This window comes from Ovis canadensis, chromosome 1 (genome assembly GCF_042477335.2).
Source record: "Ovis canadensis isolate MfBH-ARS-UI-01 breed Bighorn chromosome 1, ARS-UI_OviCan_v2, whole genome shotgun sequence".
Taxonomy (NCBI): domain Eukaryota; kingdom Metazoa; phylum Chordata; class Mammalia; order Artiodactyla; family Bovidae; genus Ovis; species Ovis canadensis.
Window position 1 is genome coordinate 91,684,668 of NC_091245.1, and position 15,687 is coordinate 91,700,354.

Here is a 15,687-nt window from a genome sequence, read left to right on the forward strand (position 1 = left end):
TCTCATCCTCTGTCCTCCTTCTCCTCCTACCCTCAATCTTTCCCAGCATCAGGGTCTTTTCCAATGAGTCATCTCTTCACATGACGTGGCCAAAGTACTGGAGTTTCAGCTTTAACATCAGTCCTTCCAATGAACACTCAGGACTGATCTCCGTTAGGATGGACTGGTTGGATCTCCTTGCAGTCCAAGGGACTCTCAAGAATATTCTCCAACACCACCATTCAAAAGCATCAATTCTTCGGCACTCAGCTTTCTTCACAGTCCAACTCTCACATCCATACATGACTACTGGAAAAACCATAGCCTTGACTAGACGGACCTTTGTTGGCAAAGTAATGTCTCTGCTTTTCAATATGCTGTCTAGGTTGGTCATAACTTTCCTTCCAAAGAGTAAGTCTTTTAATTTCATGGCTGCAATCACCATCTGCAGTGATTTTGGAGCCCCCAAAAATAAAGTCAGCCACTGTTTCCCATGAAGTGATGGAACCAGATGCCATGATCTTCGTTTTCTTTAAGAAAGAAAGAAATGTCTAAGAACTTTAAGTTTCTTCAAACTTTAAGCCAACTTTTTCACTCTCCTCTTTCACTTTCATCAAGAGGCTCTTTAGTTCTTCTTCATTTTCTGCCATAAGGGTGGTGTCATCTGCATATCTGAGGTTATTGATATTTCTCCTGGCAATCTTGATTCCCGCCTATGCTTCCTCCAGCCCAGCATGTCTCATGATGCACTCTGCATATAAGTTAAATAAGCAGGGTGACAATAGACTGCCTTGACGTACTCCTGTTCCTATTTGGAACCAGTCTGTTGTTCCATGTCCAGTTCAGTGTGTACAAAAGAAGACTGTAAAAAAATTAAAATTCAATTATATCCAAATATAACTCAAGTTCAAAATACCTATTAAATCTTCATATGGAAATGTCAAATAGGCAGATGGCTTTTGTTTGATCCCTGGGTTGGGAAGATCCCCTGGAGAAGGAAATGGCAAACCACTCTAGTACTCTTGCCTGGAAAATCCCATATACAGAGGAGCTTGGTAGACTATAGTCCATGTGGTCCCAAAGAGTTGGACGCGACTGAGCGACTTCACTTTCACTTTCACTTTACAAGCCTGAAGTTCAGCAGAGGTCAGTCTGAAAATACTACTTTGAGAATCACCTTGTTAAAGGAACAAGGCTTGATAAGAGTACCTAGAAAAAAGAATCTGGGATCTAACTTTGAGGATTCAAAGCTCAGTCAGAAGAAAAGTTTACAAAGGTCTGGTCAATGAGACAGGTAGAAAGAAATTGAAGAGAGGAGAGTTAGACAATCATATCTGCTCTCTCTGAACAAATAAATTTAAGATGATCTCCTAATAGTGAATGTCCCTTCATTTTTTTGTACGTGAACCCATCAAATGAAAGGATAAATATAGGAACAGTAAGGTCTGCATGATGTAATAGCATAAGCAGCAAAAAGAAACTCATAGTTTATCCAAACTTCTCCAATTACCTTGCATGAGGTAAAGCAGTAGCAGCCAAACAAAGATTCTTAAAGAGGTAACTTGAATCCACCAATTGCTGAAAAGTGGAAAAAACACAACTCGAACAAGCCCCTTCCGAGTCAGAGATGTCCATGGAATTTCAGGTTTGGCTTTGGCAAATGTTGAGCCTTTAAACATACATAAAACAAAACATCAAACATTTTCATACACTAACGCCCACTTGTAACACTACACTAAAAACAAGTGAGAGCAAAAATCAGCACATAACTTGTTCAGTTAAAAAGAATCCACTTAGATGTTCCAAACATATACTAACCTCAGTCAGCCTCCTTTGAATGATATACAATATATTTTTCTTCATTACACAGCAGTAGGTCTCCAAGTTCATCTCTCTTTCACCCTCACGGAAACCTTGCAATTTACATAGCCACACGGTTTTAAGCAAAGGGGAAAGAATGCTAAAGCCGGGATGATGAGGGAAGAACACTACTTTGGGGAATTAAAGCATACCATGTAGAGATGATATCTAAGAAGAATCTTTAGCACTCCAAGGAAATAACATAATGATATACCTACAAGAAACAAGTCAACTTAGAACTCACCTCTGATTAAGTCAACATCAATCAAGTCTGCCTTTATGTGACCCATCTTTTTTGGTTTGTTTTTGAAGCCCTAGAATTAAGCAAAACAAAAAAACAGAGATAAAGTTTTAAGAATACCCTTTAAAACAAAAGATAAGCTTACATCTTTTTTCTCTATTCCTGACTCCCTTTTACTGGGTACATTTAATCCTAATGCTCCTTAAAGGAATCTGTTATTAGTATTTAAGTTTTATCAAGTAACACATGCATATACTTTTACTATCTTTAAAAATAATCAAACAGTACCAAAAGGTCAGTAAGTGAAAAATAGGTAGTCCCTAACCCACCTTACCCACTTCTCCCAATTTTATTCATTAAAAAAAAAAATAGCTTTCATCTTTTTTAGCCCTTTTTCTTGTTTACTTACATAGGTCTAAATAATATGTTTATACTGCTATTTTTCAATTTATTGATTTTAAAAATCTATGCACTCCTAATATATGAGAATTAAGCTCTCTTACACAGCACTAACTCCTACAACCTAACTTCCACCCAAAAACATTTATCCTCACAATATAGTCAATTAATTTCTGGCAAATCAGTAATTAGTTGTTTATGAATGATTCCTTGTGTGCTGTATTTTTCCATTTATTCTATGACGTCAGTGAAAATAATTTATCAGTTTCCAAATACTCAAATGCCAGAAAATTAAATAAGTCTTTTTTTTCTCTAAAGAAAAAAAAATTCTTGGAAACTCCCTTCCCAGGACCCCTCTATCTTGCCGCTACAATTGGAGGAGTTGCTGTCTGGGCCTGCTGCATGTCTATCAGCCCAGAACTTCTCACTCCCTGATACTCCCCTTCCCCGTCTCTGCAGGGAGTCACTGCTCTATCGGTGTTCTTGGGGCACATTCCTTTAGCAGCTTCCTGAGAAAAGGCATCACAGAAGATCCTGTTCTCAATCCTTGTATGTCTGAAAATTTTACTCTACCCTTATACTTGATTAAAAGTTACACTAGAGGATTCCCCTCGTGGTCTAGTAGTTAGGAATCTGCCTGCCAACGCAGGGGGCATGGTCTGACCCCTGGTCCAGAGAGATTCCACTTGCCATGGGGCAATTTAAGCCCTTGTGCCACAGCTACCGAGTCCACACACCCTAGAGCCTGTTCTCTGCAACAAGAGAAGCCACAGCAATGAGACGCCTGCAGACAGCAGTGCAGACCCAGTGCAGCCAGAACCAATAAAAATAAAAGAAGGCTACATTAGACATAGAATTCTGAGTTGTTAATCATTTTCCCTCAGGAGTTAAGACACTGTTTCATGGTTTTCTAGCTTCCGATGTTGCTGTTGCAAACCCCAATGCCATTCTGATTCCTGATCCTTTGAATGTAAATTCTTTCCTCTTAATCCTCACTTTATCCATGGTGTTCAGAATGATGTCTTTTTTTTTTGTTTTGACAGAAGTAACATTCATGATAAATCATGTACTTTATTACATAATGATATACCTTGATATGAGTCTTATCATTTACTATGCTAAGAATCCCTTCCATATAGAAATACATGTCTTTCAGTTTTAGGGACATTTTCTTATAATTTATATTTAAATTTCTTCTAAGACTTTTACCTTTTCTATTTTCTACCTCTTTTGTCTTTTTGTTCTGCTTTCTAGAAATTTCTTCAAATTCTATTGAATTTTTCATTTTGGAGCAGAGACTACCACCCTGTCCTGCCTGCCATGCCATCCACCGCACATGTTTCAGACATATGCAAGCTTGTCTGAAACAAGGACCTTGTTTCAGACAGGCAAGCTCCCCCATCCATTAAGCCAGTGATGTCTCTGACGCTGACTCCAAGCTCTTTCTTTGGTCTGGAAGCTGCGCAGACCAGAGACCTTGGAGGCCTGTGGGGTGCAGCGCAATAGAGGAGTGTGAACTCTAAGGAAAAACTATCCTTCACTAGAGTCCTAATGAAGTCCAGACAGGACACAGTGGTAAGTGTTGTAGAGAGATGTGAACTGATTCCAGGGTTGGTTTGTTGTTGCTTTTGAAGCTAGACTTTGCCATATTTCACCATGGATTAAGTGGAGGGGAAGGTTAAGGAGAAGGTAGAAGCAAGTGTTTCTATTTTAGACAGCTAGAAACATTTATTAAAGTGGGAAAGCCAAGTGTCCCACTTCTCACACGGTTCGCTGAACCCAGGGTGGGCAAGGTGTGAGTGGAGAAGCTGGAAGGACACTTGAGGAGCCGCAGGAACTTCAGACCCATTTATTCTCTCTGGGCTCACAAGGCGGCTGTAACACAGCCATGCTGTAGCTTCTGATGGCTGACCCAGCAGACACAGCCAAAATGTAGCTGCAAGGGCTTCTCAGGTGAGCTCATATAGGCACACAGAGCAAAAGCGGCCCCGTGGCCAAGCGGGTATATCCTGATGCACACGCACAGTGCTATAAATGATCTCAGCTATTACACAACCATGTAACGTCATTGTTTACAGAATGTGGGGTGAGAGGCCGTAGGGCAAGAGCACCAGGCCACCACCATCTTGGCTAACTGCTCTTTCCCTACATTCCATCCCTTCAGGGTCTTTTGCCTCACAATACATGCACAGTCCATCTTCCGTGACAGTCCCTTGGTGAGTTGATGCTGACCCTTGGATCCACATCCCATAACAGCAGTACAGGCTACAACAAATAGCACTCGTCACCCAGGATACAACCTGAGACTCATGTTACCTGCAAAAGCCCCCACAGGCATCAGGCCCACCCCTTCAAGGAGGGGATTTTTGTGCTGTTCACAGGTCACACACATGATTACATTTCTAAAATGTGAGGACACAGAGGACACAGCTTTTATAATATACTGTTTTAAATCTACATCACAGGACAGAGCCTTTACAGTAAACACAACATCAGCTTTACAGTTTCACTGATGCTGGACGCTTCCATCTCACCAAGTCTTCTGTAACCAGCCTGTGGCATATAGTTGGGCTATGCAGGTACCCTTGGGGAAGGACCTGGAACGCCCACTGGCATCCCTCCCAAGTGAATGCAAAGCGACACTGGCTCTCAGCTGTTATAGCTACAGAGAAAAGAGCATTAGCTGAGAAGTGCCAAAGCGGCATGCATAGGTGGCGCCGCCTTATTTAGCTCTCTGTGATCCACAGTCATTCCCCGTGAGCATCAGGCTTCCGAACAGGCCACACGGGGGAGTTAAACGGACCGGACTACAAGCGGGTTGTGCAACGTCCACTTTTGCCAGCTCGGCAATGGTGGCGCCTGTTTCTTCATAGCCACCTGGTAGGTGATACTGTCTCACAGCTGTCACCCTCCAAGGCGCTGGCAGTAACTGTGGGGGATGCTTTGTATAGCATCCCCTCACAACAGCCTTCACCACAGGCATTCAAAGACGAAACTCCCCCACAGAGGTCTATAACATTAAGACCCGCAGAACGTCTATCCCCAAAATATATTCTAGAATCAGGGACACATACACAGTATTCACCTGCACAGGGAGTCGCCCAGTCCCTAAAGGTAAGGGCACAGCTCTCACCTTAACCATTTGTTTGCCACAGCCATCAATGTGCGCACTATGATCGGAAACCGTTCCAGCTCGCCATAAGCAAGCCTGCGTCCGGCACCGGTGTCAACCAGGGCCATTACTCTGTATACCAGCCAGGGACCAGTGAATAGCAAGTTCCACATGGGGCCTCCCATCCCCGCTTGGGCACTGTGGGCAGGCATGTTGGCCTGAGCCCTATTCAAAGTGGAAAAGGGCATCTGAAGGAGTACCCTTGGGCACCATAAAATATTTTAACTGAACTGCCCGTATCTCTTGCTGTGTATGCGTCTCCATTCTGCTCAGTTCTCAGTTGCTTCCATAACTCTAGAAGTATATGCTAAGTCAATTCAGTCATATCCAATCCTTTGCAACCCTATGGACTGCAGCCCACCAGGCTTCTCTGTCCATGGGATTCTCCAAGCAAGAATACTGGAGTGGGTTGCCATGCTCTCCTCCAGGTGGTCTTCCTGACTCAGGGATTGGGCCTGTGTCTCTTATGCCTCTTGCATTGGCAGGCAGGTTCTTTACCACTAGCACCACCTGGGAAGCCCCTCTAGGAGTATAGCATTGGGCTGTTTATCAATTTTGTTTCTGTCAATTCCCACTGCCAGTAAATCGGCCCACATCTGCATTTACATCACCTGGACAGGGTCTTTACCAGATCGGCCCCCCTTCAGGATCTTCACACTGCTAAAACCTTTGACCTGCCACCACCCTCTATTTCTTCCAAGGTAGCCACCATCAAGGTGGCCTCATAGATGGGGCACCCCACATACAGTGCAGAATAACAGATATCCAAAAGAGGTGAGCGGGGCATTGTTCAAAATAGCATCTCACATGCTACCTATAAAATGCTTGTCATCTGAGCCTCAGGTATTTAGGTTAAACATCAACTGCTTCATGCCCAGCTCTCTCATCACTTGAGTCAGCATCTGGGAGCTCTCCCATGTTCGCCCACATGATGTGGATGGCAGCGTTAATCCATTCTATCACGGTGTGTTTGGTTAGATGCATAAGCACTCTGCAACCTTTGTCTCAACAAGGGGTGAGTAGTTATGGATGATAACTACTCTATCTCATCCCCGGAACAAATGATACCATCCACCCCTGCATCCCAGAGTTGCAAAAGCTATGCTGCCAAGGGTTCCCCTTCTTTTGCTGAAACTGCTTACCCAAGTTGACCAACTCCGTTTGAGTGTATATGGTCAATATGTTGTGAATTCAGTCACATTGGGGGCCCCTTAAGGATGTCCCCCCACCTTGAGCCTTAGGTTGCTCATTCTTGAGCTTCTATTGTACAACAGACCTTGCTGGCAAGTGGGGACCCGTGGTCTCAATGCTCATCATCGTTCAAGCTTCTTCCCTAGGAACTATACTTGGCATCTCAGCATCAAGCCCCCATAGCTTTGAACTATGTGAGCATCTGTGCTGTATCTCAGTGTATTTTATGCATCTGATGGTAAGATATGTCCTAAGATAATTACTTCATCACTTTATGCTACTTTGGCTTACAAAAAGTTTCATAGGAATACTCTACTTTTTGATAATGGGGGAAACCTGTATATTCATATTTACTGTAACATGTTTTATTTTATTAACACAAAAAAAATGGTTTTACAGGAAAGACTCAGGATCTGAAAGTCATGATAACTTTGCTGTATATGATGACTCACAAGCAAATTTGTAAATTATCTTTTGTGTTTCAAAATCCTGGTTTGCCTAACAGTGTTATTTCATTAGTATTAATATGGAAAATTGTTTCAGAGGACTGGATAAAGAAGACGTACATATACAGAATGGAATATTACTCAACCATTAAAAAGAAGGGAATAATGCCATTTGAAACAAAGTGGATGAACCTAGACAGTGCCATACTGAGGGAATTAAGTCAGAGAAGGAGAAATATTATGGAATCTAAAAAGAAATGATACAAATGAACTTACAAAACAGAAGGAGACTCACAGACTTAGAGAATGAACTTATGGTTGCAGGGGGGCAGGGGCAAAGGATGGGAAGGAGAGAGAGGTAGGGAGTTTGGTATGGTCATGCACACACTGCTATATTTAAAATAGGTAACCAACAAGGACCTACCATACAGCACCTGGAACTCTGTTCAATCTTATGAGGCAGCCTGGATGGGAGGGGAGTTCAGGGGAGAATGGATACATGCATATGTATGGCTGAGTCCTTTTGCTGTTTACTTGAAACTATCACAACATTGTTTGTGAACTGGCTATACCCCAATACAAAATAAAAAATTTTTAAAAATAAGTAAAACTTTTTAAAAGATAAATTTTAATTTTATGCTCAATCAACATTCATATGCTAGTTCCTGATTAAGTTTTTTAGATATTTAACCATTAAAATTATTATAAAAATAAAAGGTTAGAATAATTTGATGTTTCTCTATTTTAGATATTGAGCCAATATTGATCTTTAGTTCTGTTTGACTGAATAGATGCAGCCAAACAATTTCTTTAAGTGAAACCTATATTTCTATCCAATTAACTACAAACTATATATTTTACCAAAAAAAAAAAAAGGTTTAAAACTCTAAATGCAACAAAGTTAAATCTAAGAAGGAATCAAATTTTGAAAATTAGACATTTCAGAGGCAAAAATAGCCCTCTAGAAAAAACGTGCACTAATTTTGAAATATGCATAATATTCATGGGAATAACAATGACCTTGCGCTACATTTGAAATCAGAAATGAAAATTTTAAAAGCAAAAATATCATTGTATTGTATTCTACCAGACATAGGTCTTGTGGATATCTGCATCAGTACTATTCTAACTAAAGATGCTTAAAGTGCCTTAACTTTAGAGCCAAATTAATTTTTCTACTTTATTGCTTTCTAGATGTTCACCTACAATGTTACAGAATCAGAATTAGCATTAACTAGTGGCACCCCACTCCAGTACTCTTGCTTGGAAAATCCCATGGATGGAGTCGCTAAGAGTCGGACAAGACTGAGCGGCTTCACTTTCACTTTTCACTTTCCTGCATTGGAGGAGGAAGTGGCACCCCACTCCAGTGTTCTGGCCTGGAGAATCCCAGGGACGGGGGAGCCTGGTGGGCTGGCGTCTATGGGGTCGCACAGAGTCAGACACGACTGGAGCGGCTCAGCAGCAGCAGCAGAGGTAGACACTGTATTATGAAAACCTTACTTAGCAATGGAAACACATTCATTCATTCTCGTAGTCAACACACACACAACACGCTTCTTCTCTAAGGCCAGACACGCTACTTGAGCTCAGCATAGAGCAATAGAGAGGTCAAAGCATGGCTCCATCTTCAGAGTGTGCACAGCGCAGAAGGGGAAACAGACAATAAAGCCGAATGTTTGCGTGTTCCTCAGGAAAATGTTCCCTGAACCTCCCTCACCACTTTTTCTTTCCTGCTGCTGCTGCTGCTAAGTCACTTCAGTCGTGTCTGACTCTGTGTGACCCCACAGACGGCAGCCCACCAGGCTCCCCCGTCCCTGGGATTCTCTAGGCAAGAACACTGGAGTGGGTTGCCATTTCCTTCTCCAGAGCATGAAAGTGAAAGTTAAGTCGCCCAAGTCGTGCCCGACTCTTAGGAGGACAAACTGGATTTGAATTAAAGATTTATTGAGCATGGCCCTGCCCACCAGAGCAAGACTCAGTTTTCCCCACAGCCAGTTCCTCCCATCAGGAAACTTACACAAGCCTCTTATCCTCATCCATCAGAGAACAGATAGAAGAAGCAAGACTATAATCCCACAGTCTCCAGAATGAAAACCACAACCACAGAAAGCTAACCAAAATGATCATATGGATCACAGCCATGTGGAACTCAATGAAGCTATGAGCCATGCCATGCAGAGCCACCCAAGACAGACGGGTCATGGTGGAGAGTTCTGACAAAACATGGTCCACCAGAGAAGAGAAAGGTGAATCACTTCAATATTCTTACCTTGAGAATCCCATGAACAGTATGAAAAGGCAGAAAGATATGACACTGGAAGATAAGCTGCCCAGGTCAGAAGGTGTCCAATATGCTACTGGGGAAGAATGGAGAAATGGCTCCAGAAAGAATGAAGAGGCTGGGCCAAAGCAGAAATGATGCTCAGTTGTGGATGTGTTTGGTGCTGAGAGGAAAGTCCAATGCTATAAAGAATGATACTGCATAGGAAGCTGGAATGTCAGGTCCACAAATCAAGGTAAATTGGACATGGTCAAGCAAGAGTTAGAGTGAACATCAATACCTTAGGAATCAGTGCACTAAAATGGATGGGAAGGACAAATTTAATTCAGATAACCATTGTATCCACTACTGTAGGCAAGAATCCACTAGAAGAAGGGGAATAGCCTTCATAGTCAACAAGAGTCAGAAATGCAGTATTTGGGTTCAATTTCAAAAATGACAGAGTGGGATCTTGGTTTGTTTCCAAGGCAACCATTCAACATCACAGTAATCCAAGTCTATGCCCCAACCACTGATGCCAAAGAAGCTGAAGTTGAATGGTCCCATGAAAAACTACAAGACCTTCTAGAAGCAACATCAAAAAAAGACCTTTCCACTACAAGGGATTGGAATGCAAAAGCAGAAAGTCAAGAGATACTTGAAGTAACAGGCAAGTTCGGCTTTGGAGTACAAAATGAAGCAGGGCAAAGGCTAAGAGAGTTTTGCCAAGACTGGTCAGAGAAAATATCCTTTTCCAACAACACAAGAGATGACTCTACACATGAACATCACCAGACAGTCAATATCAAAATCAGATGGATCATATTCTTTGCAGCCAAAGATGGAGCAGCTCTATATAGTCAGCAAAAACAAGATCTGGAGCTGACTATACCTCAGCTCATGGGCTCCTTATTGCCAAATTCAGACTTAAATTGAAGAAAGTAGGGAAAACCACTAGGCCATTCAGGTACGACCTAAATGAAATCCCTTATGGTTATACAGTGGAAGTGACAAATCGATTTAAGGGATGAGAGCTGGTAGACAAAGCACCTGGAGAACTATGGATGGGAGGTTCATAACACTGTACAGGAATTGGTGATCAAAAACATCCCCAAGAAAGAAGAAACGCAACAAGGCAAAGTGGCTGTCTGAGGAGGCCTTTCAAATAGCTGAAAAAGAAGAGAATTGGAAGGCAAAGAGAAAGGGAAAAATATACTGAAATGAATGCAGAGTTTCAGAGAACACTAAGGAGAGATAAGAAAGACTTAAGTGACCAGTGCAAAGAAACAGAAGAAAACAATAGAATGGGAAAGACTAGAGATCTCTTCAAGAAAATTGGAGATACCAAAGAAACATTTCATGCAAAGATGAGCACAATAAAGGACAGAAATGGCAAGGACCTAACAGAAACAGAAGAGATTAAGAAGAGGTGGCAAGAATACACAGAAGAACTAAACAAAAAAGGTCATAATGACCTAGATAACCACCATGGTGTGGTCCCTCACCTATAGCAGATATCCTAGATTGTGAAGTCAAGTAGGCCTTAGGAAGCATTACTACAAACAAAGCTAGTAGAGGTGATGGAATTCCAGCTGAGCTATTTCAAATCCTAAAATATGATGCTGTGAAAGTGCTGCATTTAATGTGCCTGCAAATTTGAAAAATTCAGCATTAGCCACAGGACTGGAAAAAGTCAGTTTTCATTCCAATCCCAAAGAAGGGAAATGACAAAGAATGTTCAAACTACTGCACATGCTAGGAGGGTTATGCTCAAAATTCTTCAACCTAGGCTTCAACAGTAAACTGAGAATTTGCAGATGTACAAGCTGGATTTAGATGGCAGAGGAACCAGAGATCAAATTGCCAGCATCTGCTGGATCACAGAGAAAGCAAGTGACTTCCAGAAAAACATCTACGTCTGCTTCATTAACTACACAAAAGCCTGTCACTCTGTGGATCACAACAAATTGGAAAATTCTTAAAGAGATGGGAATACCAGACCACCTTGCCTGTCTCTTGAGAAACTGTATGCAGGTCAATGAGCAACAGTTAGAACTGGCATGGAACAAGGAACTGGCTCAAAATTGGGAAAGGAGTACAACAAGGTGCATACTGTCACCCTGCTCGTTTAACTTCTATGCAGAGCACACCATGTGAAATGCCAGGCTGGATAATCCATAAGCTGGAATCAAGACTGACAGGAGAAATATCAACAATCTCAGATACGCAGTTGATACCACTCTAACGGCAGAAAGCAAAGAGGAACTAAAGACCCTCTTGATGAAAGTGAAAGCAGAGAATGAAAGGGCTGGCTTAAAACTCAACATTCAAAAAACTAAGATCATGGCATCTGGTCCCATCACTTCATGGCAAACAGATGGGGAAAAAGTGGGAACAGTGTCAGATTTTATCTTCTTGGGCTCCAAAATCACTGCAGACAGTGACTTGCAGCCACAAAATAAAAGATGCTTGAAAAAAAAAGCTGTAACAAACCTAGACAGCATATTAAAAAGCAGAGACATCACTTTGCAGACAAAGGTCCATATAGTCAAAGCTATGGTTTTTCCAGTAGCCTTGTATGGGTGTGAGAGTTGGACCATATAGAAGGCTAAGCACCGAAGGATTGATGTTTTCAAATTGTGGTGCTAGAGAAGAGTCTTGCAAGTCCCTTGGACTGCAAGATCAAACTAGTCAATCTGAAAGAAAATCAACCCTGGGTATTCATTGGAAGGACTGATGCTGAAGTTGAAACTCCCAATATTTTGGCCACCTGAGGTAAAAAGCTGACTCAGTGGAAAAGACCCTGAAGCTAGAAGAGATTTGAGGGCAAGAGCGGAAGGTGGCGTCAGAGAATGAGACGGCTGGATGGCCTCATCAACTCAATGACATGAGTTTGAGCAAACTCCGGGAAAAGGGGAAGGACAGGGAAGTCTAGCATGCTGCAATCCACGGGGTACAAAGAGTCAGACACAACTTACCGACTGAACAACAAAAAGAAGAGGACAAAAGTCATTAAGAAATTGATGACCAGGACTTCCTTGGTGGTCCAGTGGTTTAGACTTCACTTCCAGTGCAGGGGATGTGGGTTTGATCCCTCGTTGGGAAGCTAAGATCCCACATGCTTCACTGTTGATGTTCAGTCGCTCAGTCATATCCAACTCTTTGCGACCCCATGGACTGTAGCACGCTGGGAGAAATATCAATAACCTCAGATATGCAGATGACATTACCCTAATGCCAGAAAGCGAAGAAAACTAAAGAGCTTCTTGATGAGGATAGAAGAGGAGAACGAAAAAGCTGGCTTAAAACTCAACATGCAAAGAACTAAGACAATGGCATCTGATACCATCACTTCATGGCAAACAGATGGGGAAAAATGGAAACAGTGACAGACTATTTTCTTGGGCTCCAAAATTATATGTTTCATGGTCCAAAAAAAAAGTAATTGATGACCACCGTTCTTGAGTCAGATTAGAAAGTCACGAGATACTTTCATATGTGACTGTGCTGCAGAAGAACAAAAAACACTTATGCCATGCTTTTGTTTTAGGGTCTGTCAGCTTGATCCTACACATTCTATAGTAGGTATATGAAGAAGCAACATTGGCCAGGCACTATTCTAAGCACTGTACATAAGCTTCGAAACCATACCTCTTATGTCTCCTGTATCGGCAGGTGGGTTCTTTACCACTAGCGCCCCTTGGGAAGCCCCTATTACATAAATACAGTAATTTAATTCACTTAGTCCTCACAACTGTCCTGTGAGACAGAGGGCTTTATTATCTTCACTTTATAGATGAGGAAAAGCAAGGCACAGAGACTAACACGTTCATTCTCCCTAATAACCACTACACATCCTGCCCTTCATGATACAGTACAAAATGCATTCCTAATCACTGTAAGAAGAGGTCTGCAAGCCTCTGAAAGGTTCAATGGGACTAAACTTTGGGAGCTGTGAGTGAATGTCCCTCTTGGCCACAACCCAGGGCCACAACCTCACAGCCCAGGAAACAATTATAGGAGGAAACTAGATGCCCTTGTACTCGCTTCTACAGCAGTGGCCTGGAAATTTTCTGCAGAACCGAGGTACAGCTGTATTTAGCCCACTCTATTGTTTGTACCCCAAAGAGCAGTGTACCGTCATCAAAGCTCAGAACCACCTGACCAATGTAGTTCCTACTTCTAGGCAGAGGAACTAAAGCACTCAAATACTGATGCAGTACCGCTGGACTCCATATTTAACGAGGAATAAAAGACAAGTGAAACCCTGCTACACAACTCTCTCAGTGTGCTGAAATGTTCGCTTTATTGCCACTGATTCTATACAACTGTATAGTAGTCAGGCACAAAGAGGGAAGTCATCTGGTTTACAATAGATGACGAACAACAAAATGACAATTACAAGGCAAGTACAGCATAATAGGAATATGTGTAAAGGACACCTAACTCAGATTTAAGAAGGCAAAGGAAGACTTCTAAAAGAAGATAATACCCAACCCAAGACTTGGAAGGGTGTATACAAATTTGCAAAGAAAGGATATGAGCTGTAGCAAAAGGGGAAATTAAGTATATGAAGGCTTCCCTGGTAGCTCAGTGGTAAACAAGCCACCTGCCAATGCAGGAGACCAGAGTTTGATTTCTGGTCCTGGAAGATCCCACATGCCGCCAAGCAACTTAGCTTGTGCCTCAAAACTATTAAGCCTGTGCTCTAGAACCCAGGAGCCACAACTACTGAGCCCATGTACCCTCCCACAGCCCGTGCTCCACAAGAGAAGCCATCGTAATGAGAAGCCTGCACGTCACAACTACAGAGAAGCCCCCGCTCGCTGCAACTTAGGAGAAAGGCCCTTGCAGCAACAAAGAACCAGCACAGTCAAAAATACACAAACAAAATTACTCATCGAAAAACTAAAAGTATAAGAAAAGACCTAGAAACAAGATAGCATGACAAAAACTAAATACAGGAGATGGAAAGTGTGCACATCAACATTTTAGGAATCAGTGAACTAAAATGGACAGGAATGGGCAAATTTAATTCAGATGACCATTATATCTACTATTGTGAGCAAGAATCCCATAGAATGAATGGAATAGCCCTCATAGGCAACAAGAGTCCAAAATGCAGTACTTAGGCGCAATCTCCAAAACAATAGAATGATCCTGGTGTGTTTCCAAGGCAAACCGTTCAACATCACATAGACAATCAGTCTATGCCCCAAGCACTTATGCTGAAGATATGAAGTTAAATGGTTCTATGAAGACATACAATAAAAAGATGTCCTTTTTATCATAGGGGATTGGAATGCCAAAGTAGGAAGTCAAGAGATATTTAGGGGAGTAACAAGGCAAGTTTAGCCTTGAAGTACAAAACAAAGCAGTGCAAAGGCTAATAGAGTTTTGCCAAGAAAATACACTGGTCATATCAAACACCCTTTTCCAACAACACAAGAGACGACTCTACACATAAACATCACCAGACAGTTAATATCAAAATCAGACTGATCATATTCTTTGCAGTCAAACATGGAGAAGCTCTAAATAGTCAGCAAAAACAAGACCTGGAGCTGACTGTAGGATGATCATGAGCTCCTTATTGCCAAATTCAGACTTAAATTGAAGAAACTAGGGAAAATCACCAGGCCATTCAGATATGACCTAAATCAAATCCCTTATGATTATACAGTGGAAGTGACAAATTAATTCAATCAATTAGATCTGATAGACAGACTGCATGAAGAACTATGGATGCAGGTTCATAACACTGTACAGGAGGTGGTAACCAAAACCATCCCCAAGAAAAAGAAATGCAACAAGCCAAAGTGGTTGTTTAAGGAGGTCTTTCAAATAGCTGAGAAAAGAAGAGAAGCAAAAAGGTAAACAAGAAAGGGAAAGATGTACCCAACTGAATGCAGAGTTTCAAAGAATAGCAAGGAAAGATAAGAAAACCTTCTTAAGTGAACAATGCAAAGAAATAGAGGGAAACAATACAATGGGAAAGACTAGAGATCTCTTCAAGAAAATTGGAGATACCAAGGGAACATTTCATGCAAAGATGGGCACAATAAAGGACAGAAATGGCAAGGACCTCACAGAAACAGAAGAGATTAAGAAGAGATGGCAAGAATACACAGAAGAA

The 15,687-nt window shown here is 41.8% G+C and overlaps 1 protein-coding gene across 17 annotated transcripts in view; it reads right to left on the reverse strand.

The window, feature by feature from the left end:
• Positions 1–15,687, reverse strand: part of PHTF1 (putative homeodomain transcription factor 1) — an 87,128-nt gene that overhangs the window by 57,023 nt on the left and 14,418 nt on the right. For 11 of the 17 annotated variants that reach the window (XR_011259253.1, XR_011259246.1, XR_011259245.1 and 8 more), the window contains exons 4-6: positions 12,530–12,738; positions 2,084–2,153; positions 1,490–1,648 (exon numbers count right to left, since the gene is read on the reverse strand). Coding sequence is in view for 7 of the 17 variants with exons in the window: in XM_069601128.1 (XP_069457229.1) it covers positions 1,490–1,648; positions 2,084–2,153; positions 12,530–12,703 (403 nt within the window). In the remaining 10 variants the exon portion in view is untranslated. The remainder of the gene's footprint in view (positions 1–1,489; positions 1,649–2,083; positions 2,154–12,529; positions 12,739–15,687) is intronic. The other 6 variants (XR_011259252.1, XR_011259265.1, XM_069601137.1 and 3 more) reach the window with 1 other exon arrangement.